The 23,561-nt window shown below is 41.6% G+C and overlaps 1 protein-coding gene across 2 annotated transcripts in view; it reads left to right on the plus strand.

Moving 5' to 3' along the window:
• The window catches only part of LPCAT2 (lysophosphatidylcholine acyltransferase 2), a 241,330-nt gene that overhangs the window by 130,545 nt on the left and 87,224 nt on the right, over positions 1 to 23,561 (plus strand). For both annotated transcript variants that reach the window (XM_086945191.1, XM_086945192.1), the window contains exons 6-8: positions 4,810 to 4,868; positions 11,912 to 11,946; positions 14,598 to 14,652. In XM_086945191.1, coding sequence (XP_086801317.1) covers positions 4,810 to 4,868; positions 11,912 to 11,946; positions 14,598 to 14,652 — 149 coding nt within the window. The remainder of the gene's footprint in view (positions 1 to 4,809; positions 4,869 to 11,911; positions 11,947 to 14,597; positions 14,653 to 23,561) is intronic.

Raw genomic sequence — 23,561 nt, forward strand, 5'->3', positions numbered from 1 at the left:
GTTTGATTGATTCAGATGCTCCGTCCATCACCACCCCCTTTTGTTTCCTCCCATTTTGGCCAACTTTTTGGGGGGCCAATAAGCTCTATATAGAGTAAAGAAATTATTTCTTCTTATAGGTGCAGGTCTGATGTTTGACCAAAGTGCTGCATATGATACTTGCCATAAAGTGTGGATATCAGCATCTGGAATGTCTGTTCTCCATATCTTCTCTGGTGCAGGTAGTTTGTTGTACTCCGCTTCCACTAGCATCCAGTACCACTTGGATACTTCTTTTTTGAATGCTTGCTCTTTTATGAATTCTCCCTCCCATTCTGAGTCCGAGCTAAACTGCCGTTCGTTCTGACCCCAACTTGACAATTGGAGATATATGAGTCTTGCCATGGTGTAATTAGTTTTTGAGGCAAGTGTGTTCCAAGCTATAAGAGGGTTTCCTTCAATTAAATCTCCCCAAGTTGTCAAACCCTCCTTCCATAAAGGGAGGGCTAGGATATCCAAGAGACATTCTGGCGTACCTGGAGATTTCCAGATTGGAGCTTCGCTGCTGTAATATTGTAAACCCATGAGTCGTTTGATTTGTACCCAAACTTCACAAGCGACTAGCAATACCTTGAACCTGATCTTTTAAAAAAATTTAGGAAGACCATATTTAAATAAGAAAAAACGTCTTTCTGCCGACAGATCCATTTTTAACACCTGTAAGTCAGGTGGCATGTTTTGTCATTGTCCAGAAGGAGATGCCTAGTATTTTTAAAGAAAAAAGCCAAGTGATTTAGTTTAAAATCCGGTAAGGCAATTCCCCCATCCACTTTCTTTTTGCGTAGTATTATCCATGCTATTCCTACCGCCTTGTTTTTCCACACAAAGCTAGTCAAATCACTTTGCAGTTTCTGTAACCATTCGGATTTAAAATGTAATGGTAACGCATTGAAGATGAAAGTGAACTTTGGAAGAATCATCATTTTAATCAAATTGTCTCTACCCAAAATAGATAATGGTAGGTGCATCCATGAATCTAATAGGGCATTTGTTTCCAGCTGTACTCTCTTAAAATTTATAAGGGCTATATTATTCAAATCTTTGGTTATTCTAACGCCCAGATACCTAATCTCTGGCTTTTCTAGTTTGGAGTTTGTTGGTCCATTCCATGTCATGGTTTCTGTTTTATCTTTGTTCACAAGTTATCCGGATATTGTTTCAATTTTTTCCATTATTTCCATTATTCGAAGTAAAGCTGTCCTAGGATTTGGTGTGTATATCAAGTCATCTGCGTATAAAGCTGTTTTTATCTCCCAGTCTAGATATCTAAAAGGAGTAATCCTAGTCTCCGATCTAATTCTCCATGCCAAAGGTTCTATATACATATTAAATAATGAAGGGGACAAAGGACAATCTAGCCGAGTTCCACGCCCTATCTTAATCGGCGGTGAGAGTGAGCCATTTATCACTATCCTGGCTAATGGTGTTTCATAAATTGCTTTTATAGTGTTTAAGAAGTTTTCACCCAAATCATTTTGCTTTAGAACTCTATACAGGAATGACCAACTTACTCTATCAAATGCTTTAGCAGCATCTATCATTATAACAGTTAGTGGTGTTTTTGTGGGAGTGGCTACATCTATGGCTGTGATGAACTCATGTGTTAAATCCTTCAACTGTCTATTTTTCATAAAACCCTTTTGGTTGAAATGTATAATACTTCCCAATGTCCTGCCCAGCCTTACCACAAAAATTTGAGTAAAGATTTTATAGTCACTGTTTAATAATGAAATTGGCCTGTATGAGTCACATCTTAACGTGTCTTTCCCAGGCTTCAATATTAAAATTATTACAGCCTCATTCCATGAAGCTGGGATAGAGACCTGGTGACTATGTATACCATTAAATAACTTGTATAAGTGTGGAGTTAAAATCTCCATTAAGACTTTATCAAGTTCATTAGGGATGCCGTCCGGTCCAGGCGCCTTTCCCCTCTTTAGATTAGAGATTACTTTTCCTATCTCATAGGTGGTGATTTCCTGATTTAGCATTTCTTTTAAGTCCGGGTTTATCTCAGGCAGGGAATCCTGATCCAGCCACTGATCAAATACTGGTTGGGAATCTCTTCTCTTCAGTATATAGCTCTTGAAAAAAATCACCAAATGCCTTGCCTATACTTACGTTGTATTTGCATGGTATTTGAGAACCATCCTCCTGTATTTTCTTGATCTCGTTTCTCAACTGATCATGTTTTACCTTCCACATGAGGAGTTTCCCGCACCCTTCTCCATATTCATAAAGAGCCATTCTACTGGCTTCCCACCGTTCTTTAATTATTCCCTCCAAGAATTCTGTCAGCTTCTCTTTAGCCTCATTTAACCCCTTCACTGCGGTGGCTATTCCACCGCAGTGCTAAGGGGGCGGGGCGGCAGGCGCATGCTGGTGACGGAACCGCTCCATCACCAGCCGCGGTTGCGCTGTGCTCATGACGGAGCGGTTCCGTCACGGCCCGCCCGCTCAATAGAACGTTCAGCGCAGGCGCGGAATCCGCGCCTCGCAGGCATTCCGAGCGGGCTGTGACGGAACAGCTCCATCATCAGCACAGCGCGACCGCGGCTGATGATGGAGTGGTTCCGTCACCAGCAGGGGAGGGTTAACTTGTTCTGTATCCCAGGCCTTGAGGCATTATTTCGGCAACCTGTAAGGGTTTCCTGTGCTATTTTCATCTTATCTTAATATGCTTAAAAAAATGTTTTCCTCTTCTTCTTCTTTTTTTTTTTTTTTTTTAATAAAAAGCAGCCTTACTAATCAGTCTCTCCCGGAGATGAGCCTTAAAAGTATCCCAGACAATATATGGTGCTGCTGAGTTTGAGTTTGTCAAAAAAATCGGCCACTTCTTTTTTTAATCTAGCCACCACTTCTTGTTTCCCAAGAAGAGTTTTGTCTAATGTCCATCTATTTTCGGTTACTTTTCCTTTCATATACATTTCTTCTAACCTCACTGCAGCGTGATCAGACAAGTGCTCTGGTTGATGTGTGACCCTGATGTTGTTTTCTCTCAATCTCTCGCTCACTAGGAATAAATCAATGATTGAGGCGTGGGAATACTTTTTATTTTGATATGTAAATTCTTTTTTATTGCCGACAATTGGTCTCCATATATCAACTAGCTCTAAACTCTTTATCAGTTGTTGTAAGCTCTTTCTCATTTTTGGAGCACTTATGATGCGTTGTGATAGCGATCTGTCAAGTAGAGGGTTCATTAAAATATTAAATTCTCCTGCCATAATAATGTTATATTTGGATTCTAGTAGATGTCTATAGTTCATTAAGAGGGGAAGGGTCATCTATCTTGGGTCCATAGTATCCTACCAATGTAAGACCTGGTTTGTCTATTTTAATGTTCACTATTACCCATCTACCCCCTTTATCTACTTTACAATCCTCTATTTTGACATTACCTACTTTTAAAAATAATATACTCCCTTAACATTGCATGATTGCCTGGAGCATACCATATGTGTTATCTACTTGTTTTGTTTAAGTATGTTTCCCCACTCCTCTTCTCGTAGTTGCGTCTCCTGTAATATAATTATGTCATTGTCAGATAGTTTAATTAGTTCTAGGATCTTTCTCCTTCTTTTCTGCACTCTCAACCCATTAACAATCCAGTATAATATTCTGAGATTATTCATTTTCTTCTCCCCTTTGCCTTAGTTCTTTAAAACCTTCTTTCTGGTGTCTATTAGTGTCATGTAATCAGGATATTTTTTTTATTTTCTCCCCTAATGCTCCCCACCCAGTGCTCCTATTTGCAAGTGAAAATGTGCATTCTTCTCGATGAGACCCTCCTCCCACCCGGGGAACCCTCCCTTTTTCCAATTGGGGTGTCGCATTGCACCCCTTGAAACTCCGGGGTTCCTATCTCTTCTGTGTTATAATGTGTACCTTTTTGACTGTTTGAGGTCTATCAGGTTCTCAACCTCTTTGACATCTCGGAAGTTGTGCATTTCATTCTTCCACATAACTTTCAGGGTGGCAGGGAATTTCAATTGCGCTGTTGCTCCTAGTGTCTCAAAGAGTTTTGATGTGCTTTCCTAACTCCCACTGCCGATTTAATGTGGTACTGGCTATGTCTGATCTTATAGAGAAAGACCAATCGTCTTTTTGGAATATTTTTGCTTTAAGGGCTGCTGAAAGTATTGCCTCTTTGACATAAGTACGAAAGTTTACCCATATTTTCCTCGGCTTGTCCCTTTTTGGGTCCCGTCTGAACGGGTCCCTATGAGCCCTCTTTATGTCTTGTTCCAGATCCTAGCTTTGAAATTCTGGCATAGCGTCCTTGATGATGGACACCACAAAGTCTTTCACAGACATCTCTTCTGTTTCTTTTCCTCCTAACGACTGTAAACCGTGTGTTTTTTAATGCCAGGAGGCACATATCACCAGACGTTTTTGACTGATCTCTGCGCTTCTAGGCACAGCGGTTGCATCTGCATCTATCAAAGCAGTCTTCTTATCTGCATATATGCCTCATGGGATGCATTCAGTCAAATATCATGATCCCCTACATTCACATCAACATTTTTACACCGCACTAATAATTAAACGTAAAGTGAGAATATTCCCTGATCATATATTATAGTATTAATTAATATCAAATTGTTATATCAACCTAGAGGTTCTGTTTACTTCCATTTCCCGCAGCATTAAGGAGACATTACGGGTAGATGCACTATTAATATCACAAATATTTCATAACATGTTTCTCTTAAATACATGCCCGTGTATGCCAGTGTATGTTGTAATAACTTTAATATTTTTTTGCAGGTGCTTTCCTCCCGGGCGTTCCAGTGCAGCCAATTTTGATTAAATATCCAAACAGACTGGTAGGCATTGGAATTCCCATGCACAAACCTTTTATTTGTCAATGCATAAAATACCTTATATGATCGGTCTTTGATAAAAAGTGAGCTGTCTGACTGTATCCTTTTGCTCTAATTCGTTGTTTGCTCAATACAGACAGACAAGTTTTCACATTGACTGATAATGAGTCATAGCAATTTTACAATCTGTATCCCTCAGGTTCAGTATTGAATGACACTTAAAAATCAATTAAATCATGTGCCTGTCAGCCTCACAAAGTACAGAGGGTACTCAAGGAAGTGCAAGATCTAAGTCGATCAACACAGCACTAGCCTGCATTCAGTCATAGGAATTAAAGTCCATCTATAGTAGTGTGGAAAACGTTTAACAAATTGTCAGCAGCAGGCTTCTTTATCCTCAGGGCTATCTCCTGGTGAGGGTTTTTAAACTCTATCCATGTTTCGGAGTCTCCTGGGCATTGTTCAGATCTGAAGAGATCCTCTCTCACCCTGAAGCCTCTTTTTACTGCCAGCTAAAATGTTGATTTTGCTTAAAGTAATACAATACAATTCTGCCTCTCACTAGGCAATTGGGCTTTCATCTTGGCAAAGTTAGCAATGTACGTCAAGTAGAGAAATAGTCAAGAGGACCCAATTTGAGAGTCAAACCGATTGTTATGGGCACTTTGTCTCAGGAGTTGGACATCATCTGTGGCTAAGCACAAGTCCTAATATAGTCCTTCTAGCATATTGTGAGGAATCTGGATCAGATGGTCCAGGGCAGTAAAAAGGTGGTCTCAGACTCTCAAACTGGGAACCAGATACCCTTTCTAGAACTTGACTCCCAGGGTAGCAAGGCAGAACAGTCAAAGGCTTACTCGTGGGCGGATCTGGGAACTAGAGACTTGGAACACTACAATGCAACAAACCATACTTAAAAAAATAATATCCAGTAAGTGTTTTTTTCTTGTAGAAAGGAAACAACATTTAATATGTGTAAAACTAATTACTATGTACAAAATTACAAATATGTACAAGGTGGTAAGTGGGAATACCATTTGGTCACCATCAAAATGCAAACGTCACAGAATGCACTAAAATGAAACGTCACAGAAACAGAATAATCCACCTAAATGCAGAGTAGATCATCATCCGTGCTGGATGCATCTTTAATGGTTTTCACATCAGTAGGTCATAACCCTTTAAATTATTATACCCTTGCCTGGGCTGACATTAATAAAGTCAGGGCTACTGGCTATGTCAAGAATGCCGCCATATAGTCATCACCAGAGTATATGCCATCTATAATAAGAAAACATTTCTGCAATAAGAAACATACTAGGGCAGTACCTAAATATGCCTTGTTTTAATGTTCACCAATAACATGCCATTTGTTGCCTCTGACGTTCATGCAGTACTGCAACAACTGGGCAGAGTCCAGTCTTTGGTCCTTTACCAGGAGGCTTTGCGCCTCTGGAGGCCTCTGGTGGTGGCGGGAGACCTTGGGCACCCTTCTGATCTCCAACCACCTGATGGTGTCTCTGAGTGCCTAAGTGTCAGTCTGGAAGAAATTATCGGGTGCCATCTGGTTGCCCCCGAGGTGCACTTCCATTCCAAGTAGGATGTCTTCCACTGATGGGGGAACCCTTGCTAGATCTTTTCACTTGTGTCAACTGTGCAATGTCAACAATATTATGCATTGAAGTTTCTGCAGGACCACTGGCTCGGAGATGCATCTCTCTGGAATGTACCAAGGGATTCGTATATGCCATCCTCCTACTTCCTCTGCTGCTCCAACTTCTGAAGAAGAACGTGAATTACCAGGCCCAAAACATTCTGTTGGCCTGTTATTGAGCCAGGTGAATGCAGTACTCTGCAATCCAGAGCATGAGCATCTTTCCTTAGATCAGGCTGCACTTCAGGAGGACCATCCATCCATTTATGCTGGGACACATTAATGACACTGTGCAGTGCCCAGAATACACCAACCTTACAAACAAAGCTGTTAGATGTCTTTCATTTGTATTGTCGTTAACCCAGAAATACCTTGAGTGGGCAATGTAAAAAATAATTTTACAGTCCTTTAGGACTTACTACACTTGACGAACAAACCTTATTCAAACTTCCAGTTGTGATTAAATGTATAAAAGGTTTGATACACGTTCACTCCCAAGCAGTTTGTGATGCCAAAGTTGCACCTTAACTTGATCTTGGTATTCCTCATGTGTCTGTCCTTCAAGCCAAATCATAGCCCTTCGCTCTGTTTCTTGACCATGTAGTCTTTCTTCCTTACTGTGATTATGTCCTATTGTTGTGCCAGTGAACTAAAGGCACCTTCAGTGCAACCTCCCTACATCCCTTTTTCTGGATAAAATGGTGCTGAGCACTTAGGCAGATTTCTTACTCAAGTCATAACTGTCTTCCATGTTTGGCATCTTGTTACTCTACTAGTGTTCTTTGCACCCCCTCATCCCTCGAAAAAGGAGTGGCTCAATTGGTTATACCACAAAAGAGCCTTAAGTTTTAACATAGTTTGTACTAAGGATCATGGAGTGGACGATCAGGCTGTGACATGGGTGTCGATGCATATGTTCACAATGCACTACTGCCCTGACCGCATGGTCCGGAGAGAAGGTCACTGCCTTGGCTCTGCAAAATATTTTGGTCTGAGTTTATTCTACACACTTGAGCTTGGGCTGTTACTACTTTTGGTGTCTATTCTATGGTGGAGGGTCTGTGGTTAGAAGTATCCATTAGAAGACCAACTTAATTACGTTCTTCACTCTTTCTGGTTTGATGCTCTAGCCAAACATCCATTTCCACATAGCGCTCCCAGCTACCGGTTCTGTCGAACGGCCTCTTTTTAAGCCACAAGTTAGTACTCAGCACACTGTAACCAACACTTGTTCATACTCCATGTCTGAGGGCAAGGAAATGGAAGAGATAAGAAAATTAAGTCAGCGTGTAAGGAAGGTGCTTACATGCAGCCCTGTTCCTAATTTCTGGGATGTATGAGATGAAGGCGGAATCACATGGTGACACCTCATGGCATGCAGTCACACTACAAAGCAAACCTCCGGATCCAGTCTGGCACCTAGTAAATATTCTAGAGTGTGGCATTTACAGTTAGAGTAGCTGTCAGAGTTTTACCAAAGGTAAGTGACTTGGTCTTAGGATATAAGATGTTAGAAACACTGAATAAACATGCTAATGAAGCATTAGTTGAAGAACTGTCTTGGTTTACCTCCAGCAAACAAGGCCTTTAGGCCATTCCTGTGTCCTGAATGATTTTTTAAACAAGCACACTGAAGAGGAAATCAGCATTAAATGGCAATCCTGGCTGTCTTACTAAAATGACAAGGAGACCAATGTTACATTTACAACACAGGACTGCTACTTTACAATAATGTAAAATTAAGACCGGGCCCGTCTTGCTTCCATTCGGCTGGACAGCTCCCTAACTTGAATACTGGATATGTGAGTAAGTTGTGAATTTATTCATGCATTATGGTCCTTAAAAACCATGGGTTTCTTTGGTCTGAGAGCTTGATCTTTGATCAAGTGCAGTGCCTACACATTCCAGGCAGCTGTGCTGCTCGCCATTCCACATAATGGTTTCAATATTTGAAATGTGGCCCCTCCATTGGTGATTATGGGTTTCTGTTTTCATGGTTGTTGCAATGGTATGCATCGATTCTGCGCTGGAGGAGAACCATATGCCCTAAAATATCACAAATTGATGTCAGATATATTTCGCGCGGCCTCCCTTTCGTAGCATTTGCTCCCCGTTTCTCACTACATGCCACTTAATCGGAGCCTCTTGTAGAGCTTCTACAGATGACATGTCGAGTAACCTGTTGACTCTGTTCCCTGTGGATGTATCTGCTGTCAGGAGTTGGGAAAGAGTTTTGGAAACCACCTGCACAGTTGATGTGCAGGTCTCTATTATGTAGTACGATTTTTGGGCGCCTACAATTCTTGTATAAAAGTAGTCTTTAATTTCCTTATCACAGTCAAGTTATGTAGGCTCTGGTCACCGGTGCCATTGAAATGGTGTAGCTGCCAAACCGTTATTACAGTGGAGTTGTGACATTACAGAGCCTGCTACCAAAGCCAGCAGCCTAGGTGAAAGGCAGACTGGATAGCATAATTACAGTTGCAGTTTAAACATTTACGTTTTTATGATCTGTTATTCTAAAATGAACATAGATGAGCAGAAAGTTGATGTTAATGGTAACATTTTTATTGTTTGCACCAATAGTTCTTTTCAGGAAAGATATAATCTTGCTGCTGGATGTTTCTGCTAATTTTTAGGTACATCATTTTTTAATCTGACTTCAATTAAGCTAATTCTAATATAATTTTGCTAAATGTAATTGTCTCACATGAGATTCTGCTTTAATTCTTCCTGTCCGCGCTATATTTTTCTCTTTCATATTAAAGAGAGACACCAAGGATTTAAGAGGATTGTGGGAAGGATATGGTGTGACCATTATATGGAACAAAATACCCTCTGCTGTACTCTAATGGGATGTTTAAGTTCATTGAACTCATAGATGAATTTTACCTCAGGTCTTTTTCATCTACATGATCATTTAACTCCTTGGTGACTTGCAGTACTCCTACAATGTATAGAAGAGAATACTTGGTCCCCTTGGGACCCCTTCCCATTTGCGACCCCATTACCACCTTCTTAAAGAGGGCGGTAATTTGTAAGTGTTTTGCAACTGCAGTCGCAAAACATTCTTACATAGGGTAGAGACTCGCTATTAGGAAGGGACGTCCTTGGCCCGCCCCTTCCTAATAGCGACTCACAATTCCTAATTAGCAAGTCGCAAATAAATTGTGAGATGCAAATTAATAATTGTCCATGGCCCTGTAGCATTTTGCAATTTAGTGTCGTACATCTGGCCCTAAATGATGTGCGAAATAGACAATACAGCACAATGCTGAATATGTGTCACACAAGAGAAGTAATATTGACAACCAATCAGTAGGGCAGATGACCTGTAATAGGCAATGGTCGACTTCCTTAACTCAGCACACATTCTATGATCCAACCTATAATTAAGAAACCATATCTTGATATTACTTTTATCAATGTTCAATATTAAATAAACTTCTGAAGGATGCACTGGTGTACGAGAGCCTAGGGATATTTAAAACATGGCCCCAGGGCAAGACAGTCTAAAATGATTGATTTGGCAAAAACAGTTTTCACTTTGGACTAGATGGAGAACCACAGTAATAGCAGTTTTAGAAGGAGCGGATCTTCCAGAAATTGCAGACCAACTTCCCTGGGAATAATCGCTGATTAGGCTTGAGGCTGTGGCAGACAGGCATACCAGCCGCTTCAAAAAGGAATTCTCATCTACCTGTAGAGGGCTACTGGAGATATAATCCCCCAGACCACCTCCAAATATGGTGGTGGACAGTCCTCTTGCCTAAAATATGCCTACCATCTCTTTAAGTGGTCGACTGCCTTACTTGTGTAAAAACCCCAAAATCCCCTGGCAATTTCTGGTCATGCTGAGCCTAGCATTAGCAACCTGTTGCGACCATGCACCATTGCTCACAAATATAGAATCCATAAATAACAAAATGTTAACTTTAACAATAGCTGAATCCCCAATAAAAAAAGATTTACATCGCTGCTTCATCTTCCCACAGACCATAGTAAACGTTTTGGAGTTATTGATGATCATTTTTGGGAAGCCATAAATTCCACAAATGCATTAATCATTTACTGGAGGCCATTTGTTGTCCTAGATAACAACACCACATTGTCGGCATATAACCGGAACAGGCTTGCCTGCCACGTTTGGTGCATCGGCCTGCACAATGCAGAGAGCACCATCCACACCAATACCAAAGAGGGAAAACAAAAAGGCGCCAGTACACAGCCCTGTCTGATTCCCCTCCACTGCAAAGAGAGGAGAGCATTCCCCACTTGAGCCAAATAGAACCTTCTATGGAAGGTATAGTCAATCCTTTACTGCCCCCATTCCCTGCACATACAGATCACTATCATATGGATGTTTCAATTTACACAAGTCTTACCTTCCGTGCTTTTCGTTTCTGCGACCCTCCATGGAACACTGATTATGTTATAGTACTGGTATACTCTACGGTTATATTGTCATTGTGGTAGCACTGTATCACAGTCCTGGATTTCATTATTTCATTACATAGTCTTGAACTCTTGGGCCTCCATTAAAAGTTGTGAGGGTTAATTCATCGGTAATCCTGCACCTGCAGTTACCAATACCATGTGGCATGGTAATTCTGTGGTGAAGTATTAGTGGCTCATTACTCTGAAGTGGGAGATAACCAGGGGGATTTATGTATATAATCTCATGTTTTCCCCTCATTTCAGGCCCTTTTCCCTACGCAGATTCCAACTGGTTTTTCCCTGTAAAATGTGCATGGGAAGTGAAATCAGGAGTGTAGTTTTCCCTCCCATTTGTAATCCTGAATTTTCTCTAATTAAATTTACAGTCCAATTGAGTTTACTGTAGATCCTTGCAATTTGGATATCTGTGAAACATGCCAACAAGGGGAAACTATGGTTATAGGTAAGTAATCTTTTTCTTTCCATGCTGACAGTAGTACACATTTTCCTCACTGCCTCCTTCTTCATATGCACCTCCTGTCGAGTACTCTGCGTGGTGCATATATTTAAAGTCCATAAAGGCTCCGTGCACTGAGAATAAATCAGGAAAGAGACTGCGATATGGGAGAACGGTGCATTCTTTGGCACAGACCATGCGTTTGTTTTTTGGTATCTAGTTTTGTTCTGAGGCATATGCTCTGGGTCCTTCCTTGCGGGGATCATTTGAAACAAATGGGGTGGAGTAGAAAGCATAACTTACCACAGACGCTGACTTAATTCTTCATGCCAATATGAATACAACATTCTTAACATATTGGTAAATGTCATCTTTTTGACAGTCATTATTAGGGGGCACCTACACATCTTTAATCTTTTTCGGAGTGACCTTATGAGTAATAATTTAAGTGGTGCAAGTCCTTTCTTTTGAATTTTTAAATGTTTTTGCTTTCTTTAGGATACAGTTACCTGGACGTGGCAGGGGTATACGTTGTAAGTTACCCAATGAATTGTGTTAAAAATATATTCGCTTACACAAACCTATGTTTTCTTTACGTTTATTTAGTGCATGCTTTAAATTGAATTTACTGAATGTAAGTCAGTGTATTGTCAATTCTTGCCTTAGTGATGTTATTGAGCTTCGTTAACCCCTGTTAAATTATATCCACCACAGTAAATTTGTGCCTATCATAGTTATTGAAATAAATAAAAGTCTAGAGTCAACCAACTTTACTTCTTTGAAACCTTTATAGTGCTGTACCGAAATAATTGTATAATTATTAACTGGGTAGCTTCTTTGAGTGTAACATTTAACCTTTTGGAGGTGCATGAAGTACATCTGTTATAGGCATGACACCATATAATACACAATAAGGCTGATATGCAGAAAAATATTAATAGAATTATAACACATTCTTCATTCGCATTGTACATAATACTAAATGACCCCTTCTTATAGAATATGTACAGCACATACAGCTAGATTCATCATAGTGCCGTTTTGCGAGCACTTAATAGCGATTATGAAGGAATCGCTATTAAGAACTTGCAAAACGGGATTCATGTAGGAATCGCTAAATAAATTGCGATTCCAACACATTCCTTATTTGCGATTAGCAAATTGCTAATCGCAAATAAGGAATAACTCCCCCTTTAGGCGCCTTTAGGCCCATAGGAATGAATGGGGAGTTATTCCTTATTTGTGATTAGCATTTTGCTAATCGCAAATAAGGATGCGATTTCAAGGGTGCTAGGGGTGTCCAAAGGACACCCTGTAGCACCCTTGAAATGTAATTTACATTGGTGTTGCGCACACACATGTCCAAAGGACATGTGTGTGTGTAACATGCAACTCAGAAAAATGCATTTAAATGCATTTTTCGAAGTTTTCGCTATTTACCACAAGGTTTGACCTCGCAGTAAATAGCGGCCCAAAATAGCGATTTGGCAATTTTTAAATGCTTCTTCAATTGCATTTAAGGAATCTCTAATTGAGATTCCTTAAATGCTATTATTCGCAAATATGCGCTTTCTAAAAATGCGATTTTTGCATTTGGGATGATCCAAATGCAAAAATAGCTCTTGCAAAGGGCCAGATTCTCAGTATCTGGCCCTTTTGCGAGCCGTTTTCGGCTTGATGAATCAGGCCGTTTGTTCCTTGACCGCTAGGTTAGCACTATGTAAATGCCAGCACCTACTAACATATATATGTAAACCTAATACCATTTAGAAGACCTGAAGAATGTTTTTCTCAAGTAACACGGTTAAACTAGGATTGGCAGAGCCTGTAGGGCTCGTCTTCTGAGCTATAAATCTATTGGCTATGCTATTGCTTCTTTGCATCACGTAAAGAATAAAAAATAAAATACAATTTCAAGATGGCCAATGATGCGTGAACTAGCAAGCACATGCAGGGATGATCACTTTAGAAAATTTCTGTTTTAGTTTCTGATAAACACCATTCCAAAATGGTTGTCTATTCCTGAGAACACACAAATGTTTATCTTTGAATATTTATAATTAAAAAACGCCTTTAATGACGGCTGGAGTTCACGTGTATGTGGGTGTAGGCACAATGACACACCTGCAGCTATTTGGTTTTCTTTTTTTCAATTTAATTCATTGTTCCACAATATAGACAGTCATTTCGGTACAGTAATTTAAAAAAAACATCATTTGTGTGAGATGTTGTGAAACAAAAAGTAAGGAGTAGCCTGTAGCACTGTACAGCTTCCAGGCCCTAAAAACAAATGTGTCTGTGTTAAAAAAAATATGTAGCGGAAAGAATGAGGTACAGGGAGCAACTGGATGAGCAGGAAAGCTAGAGGCCTGTTAGCGGTGTGCTGCTGTCAGGCACTGTTAAGCATAAAAAGTCAAAAAAAATGAAGTGGGAGCGGTGGGAGAGCAACATCCAAAAGGAGAGTGAGGGGACTTAAGCAGCAGGAAAAGAGCAAAAGGAGAGAAATGAGAAAATTAATTTTCTAACATGGTATTCTGAAAGTAAAAGTAAAATTAAAAATACATGTCCTTGTGTCAGAAGTGGACGGTAAAGCAGCAAATGCCCCACGGACAGGGTAAACAAAAGAATAGTAAAGTAAGCCATTGGATCAAGACCAGGACACTGAGATGGGCACGAATTAATCTACTATTGGCAAGGGGCTGACCCAAAGTCCATTGTGTTTCTGACAAAAGACAACTATATCTGCACCTAGGCGAGACATGTAAAGGTGGCCAAAATAACCAAAGTTAACAAATTATCTGCAAAAATGTAGCTCTTTGGTGGGCTACCAAAGTGACGTAATAAAAGAGAATCTAAGGTCGAATATGATGTCTTTCATACTTCTAATTATAATTGATTGTGGCCTCCCAGTTTAAGTGGATCATCTTTGACTTTTTTAAGCGCAACTCCTCTTATTAGGCTCAACAGTTCTAGCTATCTGGTCAAAGGTGCATCAGTTAAAACTGCAAATACTGAGGCCATGACCCTTCAGAGGCCATTGTCATTAACTCAGGTTGAGTTTGTCACAGTATCATCACAAACCGTAGACCTCTTTTCTCAATGTATTCAGTGCTAGAGATATTATCAAATTATATTGCCCATAAATTGACTTTTTTTCATTAACATAAGTTTTTATTGTTCTTAGTAAACAGACATTGCTGATGACTCTATGCCAGCTCTACACAAATGTTGAAATTGAGGTGAGAATCTGCTGACCCTTTTTTTCCTTAAACATTTAGTTAATGTTTTATTTTCTGATTTTGCCCTGTTACAAAACCGCTATATCCCAAACAGCTTGAGTAGTACTTGAAGATTGTACTCACAAATTCTGAAATCAAGCTGCTTTTCCCAATTCCTACTGCTAATATCTCACATCTTACTTTTCACACTTAGAGCCCAATCTAGAGTTTGGTCAACAGGGTTGATGAGGTGGAGGTCCCTGCCCACCAAAACCCTTGTTCCACCTATCTCATTTAGAGAGGGCGGCCATAAGTGTTCCGTTGACAGAGCCCACTGTGGGCCTATCGATGGAAAGCTTCCTCTGATGGCCCAATGGTTTATGGGTCATCAGAGAAAATACATTATACTTCCAGCACTATGTACTTGGATGGTTTAATGTGTTTTCTTCCTGTCACCGCTAGGAAAAAACCTGTCCGTTTTGAAACAAATTAAAATCACCCTATACCCTGGGAGAAAGCTCCCATGGTATGGGGGTCATTAATTATTTGTTTTTTAGGAACAATATTTTGATTTCGGAGTTTGTGTCTAAAAAAATATCACATTTTAGAAAAAGTTTAGTGAACCGCAATCAAAACCAAAAGCGGTCACCCACAAAACTTTTTTACATTGAAAACCACTGCACTTACAAGGCTTCCTTTCAATTTACGGAGGTGACTGATCGGCCAGCAGTCATGTTGAGATTTTGTGGCTGGTAGTCTGTCAGGTTGGTGAAGGTAAAGTCTTCTGCCACCCTGATAGACAGAGTACCCTTTACCAAAGCAGAAATCAGGCCCTTAGTCCCTCATTATGTGAGCAACAGAAAAAGGTCTGGATTTTCTCTAACCCAGAATTGCTGACACCCACACAGCTTCGGGGTTGGGGGAAATCCAGGCCAATACAAGTTGGGCCTTGTGGGTTTCCCTTAGAAATGTGAAATTACATGACAAAGTAATAATTCTGATTCTGATTCACGGGTACTTCCTCATATAAAGATAATCATTTTCTCTGGAACAATACAGATGTCCCAGTTCCAATGGGGCAGGTAACTGCTGCTGCTACACACCCCATTAAAATCATGAGGCCACTCATAATGAGGACCTTAGTATCTGAATCAAATTTTAGTTTGTCTAGTTATTAAAGGGTCTCTGCGATCAGAAATTATCAGATTGTACCCACTTTTGTCCCTTCCAAATTTTCCAAAAATGGACTCTCCTTTATTGTTGACCATTTATCAGGTTCCTTCACTGCAAGTGGGATATTCAGGCTGGAGAAGGATGCCAATCCCTTGCCTTGAGGTAGAGAAAGAGTTTGCCCTGAGCAAACCAGTTCTAGCTACAGCACCTGCATCCATGCCTAAAATCTTAACACTTCAGGAAACTATCTCAGTCCCTTTTGGAAAAGAGGTAGCTCTTTTTTTAAAATAATGTACTTAGCCACCATGTCAGTATAGCCGCGACAAAGACATTTGTATTTGAAGAAAATGAAGAACATGATGTCTCGCTATGTTTTAAGTGGTGGTGTATTGACATTTACCCTACTTGTCTAGCTGGCCATCTCCTACAGCAATGAGGTGATGGGGGTATGGAGGAGAGTTCAACACGTCTTTTGTACTAAGGCTGTAATTGTCATTACTGGGTACGGCAACATGATGACTGGGTTCATGGCAAAAGCTAAGTCCCCTTTCTTTCATCCCTACTCTTCCATAATGCCCCATGCTTGAAGATCGTTCCCTTCATTTAGTGTTGAAACATTATGTTCGAGGCATGTGTGTTGTAGATACACATGATTGCATACTCCTGCCATCTAGTGTTGGATCCAGATGTTTGCAAGTTGTTTTTCTTCGAAGAAGCCTTTCTTAGTCACGAGCTAAAGTGACTCCTTCTTTCGGTAATATTGCGCATGGGCATCGACTCCATTGTTAAATAGTTTTTTGTCCACCATCGGGTTCGAATGTGTATTGCTGCGCTCTGGTTCAAAACCGATCTTCGAGTACCCCTTGACACGCAATCCTCTCTACCATCGACTGTATTGTTTTTGTACGCATTTCCCACTTCTCCGCGTATCATTTTCAACAATGGAATCAACTTTTCAATCGGAAAGCTTTATGGACGGCCTTCGGGCCTAACTATGCCTGGTCAGCTCTCCATCGATGGATCGGACTCCGTTTAAATTCTGTCCTCAGTGCCACGAAAAGTATCCGTGCACCGACTCACCGGAAGTGTGCAGCTTGCGCTTCTCTTCTGAGCACAAAGAACAAGACTTTGACGTTTGCAGATCGTTCCGATCAAAGAAAACTTTTTGCGATAGGCAGGCTCTGTCGAGAGATGCAACATCAAAGCATTGAAGACACGCCGAACATCTTCATTGAAGACTCCGGTCAGGAAGACGTTGGGGCATCAGTGGTAGAGGAGGAGGGAACCTTCTCCGTTCAAGACTCAGGTTCGTAGCTCGAGATAGACCTCAACGCCAAAGAACTGTGCCGGGACAAGGTGACGTGAGTACTGAAGAACTCTTGCCTCCACAAACTAATCTGAAAAACCTAAAAGCTTCAGCACCACCTCTGCTTCTGGCCAAAGTCGGCACTGAGACAACATTTCCAATGCCCCGCCTCCAGGCTCAGCTCCGCAACACCAAGTTAAGCCTTCGGGTTCTGTAAGAGCCATCCAAAGTCCTCCTCGGAACCAAAGCCATCTGGTTCCAAACACAAGCTCGGCTCGGAGCTTAAATCCTCCATGCCGAGCCGAAACCTTCCATGCCGGCACCGAAAATGTCAAACACAAGGAGATGATGGACGGAGTGCTGAATCTTTTAATACACTCACTCCCAGTCACAGATCTGGGTTGAATCCATCATCAACCTTTAGCTTACTTCGCCACCTCAGTTCAGATCTAGCTATATGCAAATCAGTCTTGACCCTGTGCCTCATGGGAACATTCCAGCACGAACTGCCAAGCCAGGTCTTCCCTGAACCAGAAACAAGCATCCTGGGACCGGTTTCTGGGTAAATCCCTTCATCAGCCAGGCTAGCTTGAATGCAGTGGCACTGAAACCAACACTGAAAACGTTGGCGCTGAAACAGGCAGACACCCCTTCAGATCTAAATATAGACATTGTTCCTTTAACTCCCGATCCAAAGCAAAATAAACTTTATATTAACCCGGACACTGGCCGTATTCACACCAAGCCTCCTCACAAACGCAAACTTCTTGATGAAGACCCTTCTTACAAGGTCCCTTTAAAAAGGAAATCTGTTGCCACAAGTCCTTTGCATCTGCCATCACCGCCACCACCTCCTTCTCTACCTGTAAATCCCTTGTAAATTACACCTCCGGATTCTCCTCAACCTCACCATACAGATGACGATGCTGATGATGGGGGCATACATCTTCCATTAGATCTATGGACAGATTATACAATCGATCCCCCAGCAGATACTGATCCAGACCTTTACCCAGCCAAGCCATCTCCTCCAGACGACAATGCATATCATGAAGAACTCATTGCCAGGGCTGCACAATATCATGGGGTGACATTGCAAAAAGAATCATTAGAGGAGGATTTCAGGTTCGAAACTTTAGGATCCACACACACGTCACACACCACACCTGTCGGGGGGAAGACAAGCACTTCCCATGCTTAAAGGCATGATGAGACACGCTGATGAGATTTTTAATGACCCAGTAAGAGCACGCATATTGACTTCTAGGGTTGACAAAAAATATAAGGCTTTCCCTATATACCCCTTATTTATCAAAGGGCAATTACCATTAAATTCTCTAGTAGTGTCTAACGCCCATAAGCAGGATAATTCACAAACATCAGGAGATGCTCCTCCGCCAGATAAAGAATCCAAATTAATTGATGCTTCTGGCAAACGCGTAGCTGCGCATCAATGGCGCATTGCCAATATGCAGGGTCTCTTAGCCAGGTATGACCGGGCACACTGGAATGAGATGGAGCAACAGTTTCAATATCTCCCAGATGAGCATAAAGCTAAGGCTCAAGACTTAGTAAATGAAGGTAAAGCCATTCCTAACCCCTCTGTACATTGTGCTCTAGATGCTGCAGACACAGCGGCTAGGGAAGTTAATACTAGCATCTTGCTCAGGAGACACGCTTGTTTAAGAATTTCTGAATTCAAGCCAGAAGTTCAACAATCCATCCTTAATACACCTTTTGATAAGGAACATCTCTTTGTCCAAGCGAAGATCAAGCGTTAGAGGAGATGAAAAATGACACTGAAGTAGCGAGGTCCATGAGAGTGCTCCAGTCTCCGTCCAACAGGGGCTCCTTTTGTCGCTCCTTTTAAAGAGGAGGGTCTAAAACCCTATCACACATCAGAATGCCTCAACATATAAAGGTAACAATCAGTCCTCTCCCGCCAGAGGAGGTTTAAGAGGTGGTTATAGAGGCAACAACTTCCAAGGCAGGGGTAAGGGCAACACACCTTGTAGCTTCACTTCCCCTAATAAACCGTGACTTGCCCACGCTCCCCCCCCCCCCCCCCGACTACACCACACCTGTCGAGGGAAGACTTCAACAATTTCTCCCAGTATGGCAGTCCATAACTTCAGACAAATGAGTCATTGGAATCATCCAACATGGTTATTGCATGGAGCTCACCAGTAATCCCCCAAAAATTCCATCTCAGACCCACAAATTGTCTCCACAACACCTACAATTGCTACAACAAGAGGTTAATTCTCTCCTACTAAAAGGAGCAATAGAGATGTCCCAAAACAGTACCAGGGCTCGGGGGTCTACTCTCAGTATTTTCTCATTACCAAAAAGGGTGGTTCCCTAAGGCCTAATCTGGATTTCAGAGAGTTGAACCACTATATACTGTCAGAACACTTCCATATGGTGATGCTTCAACAGGTACTCCTTCTTTTGCAAAGAGCAGATTTTATGTCTACTCTAGATCTAAAAGACGCATCTTTTCATGTTCTAATTCATCCGGCTCATCGTAAATACCTCAGATTTGTGATAGCAGTCTAGCATTACCAGTTCAAGGTGCTTTCCTTCAGAGTGACTACAGCACCCAGAGTTTTTACCAAATCCCAGGAAGTTGTCGCTGCTCATCTCAAAAGACAACATATTCACATCTTCCCCTATTCATCAATAGATCTACTTCATCAACTGGGGTTCACCATCAATGCCCAGAAATCTCACCTGCATCCGTCGCAGATGCAGTCGTACTTAGGAGCCAGTCTAGACACAGTCAAAGCTCTAGCCTCTCCCATTGTAGCCAGAATTCGCAATACACAGGCTATACTTCTACAATTTCAACCCAACCAAGCATTACCAAGTTCATGCAACTGCTGGAATGATGGCGTTTTGCATCGCAATTGTACTGCATGCAAGGCTTCACAGGCGTCCCCTACAATAGTGCCTGACACGTCTGTGGAATCAGTCATTCAGCTATGGGAGCTGTTTAGAGCCCCCTTTGAAGATCTATTAAAGAGAAGAGATTTCACAAGCACAATGCAAGCTACTGGATACAAGCCGGCTTGACTGTTATGGGGTGTTACCCCAAAACCAGTCCCAGAATGCTTGTTTTCGGTCAAGGAAGGATCTGACTTGGAAGCTCGGGCTAGACCGTTCCCATGAGGAACAGGGTCAAGACTGATTTGTATATGGCTGGGTCCAAACTGGGGTGGTGTGGTTAGTAAAAGAACTATGGATTAACCCCAGATCTTTGTGACTGGGGGTGAATTTTTGCATTGTTCAGCATTCCGTCTATTGTTTGATCCTTCTGCTTTTATTTTTACTAGTGGCTTGGCAGTATAGCTATTGCTACTTTCTGTGTGATTGTAGTGTAGTTCCTAGTTTCCCACTAGGCCCTGCGCATTGGAATAACATAAACAGTAGTATCGACGTGGAACTGCGGATATTCCAGGCCTCCACTGACTATGCTAAACTTAATTGGGTTGTGTTACCAACTAGCTCAGAGGTCACTGGAAACGTTCTTCTCTGCATAGGAAGTGATCAGCTTCCTTGGCACAGACAAGAAGGGATTCAGTTTTCCAACAACCGTGCAACATGACAACTTTGCTCCTCAGATCAAGAGTCGATCTCTAGGGTCGTGTGAAACAATAGAAATGTATTTCACTCAGTCAGTCTAGTGCAGTTTACTTTCACGAGATGTAGAGAATAGAGAGACGGGCGTTAGTCAATAAAGGGTTAACATTTATTGAACAGTCTTTCTTCTCGTACAAGAGAAATGTATTGCCACAATTGCAATAATTGTTATTATAAAAAGTACGTACAGTAAGATAAGTATTGCGAAATAGAACTGTAAAAGCATTGATATGGTTTCTTAGCCATACAATGGTTTAAAAGTAATAAAACATATATACAGTCATATATACATTTGGCTAACGTACTCAACTGGTGCTTCTAACTAAGCCTACCCCAGTGTGCCTGACCTAAGCCTAACACGTGAGAAGGGGAGTAAGTAAGTAGCTTTAAGTTAAGTTGGTTTTGCCAAGGTTTGTTTCAAGAATTCTCGTCTAAGGGTTTAGTCAACACCATACCTCTGAATAGAATGATGGAGGATTGGTATCTCCTTCAGGGGTCTCTCTCGATATCCCAGTCACCTGCGAGGGTAGACCGGAAGCGCCGGGACTGGATTTCTCTGCACGAGAAATGCAGCGGCTTCTTTCAGCGCGTCGAGGAAGGAGGGGTGACAGCGTCCGCGGGCAGCTGGAATCAGCTGGATGTCTTCGCAGAGGACGGCTGCTCGGCTCCTCAAGCGTACTGCACCATAGTTCGCGCTGTAGCGGCGATAATGGTAATCAGCAGCTTCACCACCACAGGATAGCAGGCTGCAGCGACAGAGTGCTAGTTTTTACCAACACAGGGTCATGCAGGCAGCTGGCATCAGCAACAGGCAACGAACTCACAGCTCGTATCTCTCTCTTTGCTTAAGGCAACGTTGGTAATATTTATACCTGACAGGTGCCGGGTTTGACGCAAGTTTGCTGGACATAAGACGTCAACTAAAGATGTCACTAGGAAGTGACAGTTATCAGTTGCTCATTAGAGTTCCATTACTAATCAAAACATAGCAAGCGGGGATTTCCAGGTTTTGCTAAGTTTTATCTTGTTGAAGAACTCGGAGTGTTATCTAGGAATATCAGATAGTGACTGCTGCTCTGTCATTGCACTAATTGGTCGCAAAGGAAGTAGCAGAGAGTCATGCTGGAATGTGGCTCTGTTCGTGTGAGGCCAGAGATGACTTTTCAGAAAATCGCACTTGAACGGTTCTGCCAATATAGGGAATAAATGGATTTATAGCCGAATAGGGGCATAAGGTCACAGTATCGATCAGGAACCTAGATAAGCACGCAACACCCACTCCACGTTTTCATGTCCATCAAAATTTACTAAAACTAAGCAATAAGATGCATGTGTAACATTGCCCACCCGAAAATACATAAATGCATTCGAAATAGGCGTACTTGTAATACATGGAATTTAGGTACTGTACGTTTTTTAAAGCATATTAATCATTCAAAAAATTATTGCATATGAAGTCAATGAACGATTATGCAAAAGGAATTACACATGAAGTATCTCTGACAGAAGAAAGGCGAGATAAATCATCACATAAAAATGCATTGTAATAACATGTGTGCTAGAGGCTGGTGTTATGTTGTTATGTCTCTAGATGTGTTTAGAAATAGAAGTGTGAAGCTTCTGTTCTCTAAGAATAGTTTTTACGTTAAGCAAAGAATTGTTCGTGCCAAAAAGGGTCAATATTAAAAAAATTGTCCAATTCAAAGAAAATAGATTTCCAAAAGCTCCTGGCAGTTTTTGTTGATCAAAACTGAAGGCCGAATTCAGAGTTCATGGGAACGCTGTGTGTCGGAAAGCTTCTCAAAAGTTATTGTTTCTCTGTGGGTGAGAACATCGTATCAGACAGGCTCTCAAAGAATTGGTCTACAAATTCAGGTGATAGTTCAACCAAATTAGATAGCGCTGTAACTTGGCAGGTGTGAGAATGATTGCTGTCATCGAAGGCAGGACCAGCAATGCTCACAGAACGTTGTACCTGGATGATGTTGCTTTTGTCACTCGCTCCACTGATACCACTTGGCTGTAGTACAGGAGTCTCCACAAATGCCGTCATCAGGATTGGTAGCCGCTGGGGACAACACAATGCGTGAGCCGTTATTGGACTGAGCAAAGTATCGACGTCCATTGGTACTGCTGATGGAAGTGAAAGACAGATGTCCAACACGCATTCATCGCCGCAAAGCATACACCGTAGCACAGGTAAAATGCAATTTTGCCATATCGGTCTGAATGAAAGGAACCAGGTCATGTTTAGATCTCTCAGCCTGGCCAATCCGAGGACGTTAGTTATCCTGTCCCTGTAGCGCATTGCTAGGATTGTCTCTTCCATTCCCATGGGAGCTATGTCTGAGCCGAGGCTTGCCATAACGTAGCAGGATGGTCAAAAATAGAATCCCTGCAACGAGTCCCAAAAATAGTGGAATGCCGCCAAAAATGGAGTGCACAAAATTAGGAAAGATTCCCAAAATTGCCTGGAAGGGTGTTAGCAGTCCCGTAAAGACTGTCTTAAATATGCCTGGGATGCTTGTTGCACTAGACATGTTAAGGAGTTGGCTGAACATTTCTACGAAATGCACGGGGCAATTTGTTGATAAAAGGTCATGAACTTCAGTAGCCGTCCTTGCGACTAGAAGATCATACGTCTCTTTAGATGACGTTATAGGCACTGTTGTCTGTAAAAGTACAGATTTCATTTTGCTTAATGTATCAATTCGTATAGAATAGAGATTCAGACGAGGCCAGAGGGGAGTCACTATGTCTGGAGGCCCGCTCGGAAACAATGCTTGCATACAACATTTGACCATGGACG

This window comes from Lissotriton vulgaris, chromosome 12 (genome assembly GCF_964263255.1).
Source record: "Lissotriton vulgaris chromosome 12, aLisVul1.2, whole genome shotgun sequence".
NCBI classification, from domain to species: Eukaryota; Metazoa; Chordata; class Amphibia; order Caudata; family Salamandridae; genus Lissotriton; species Lissotriton vulgaris.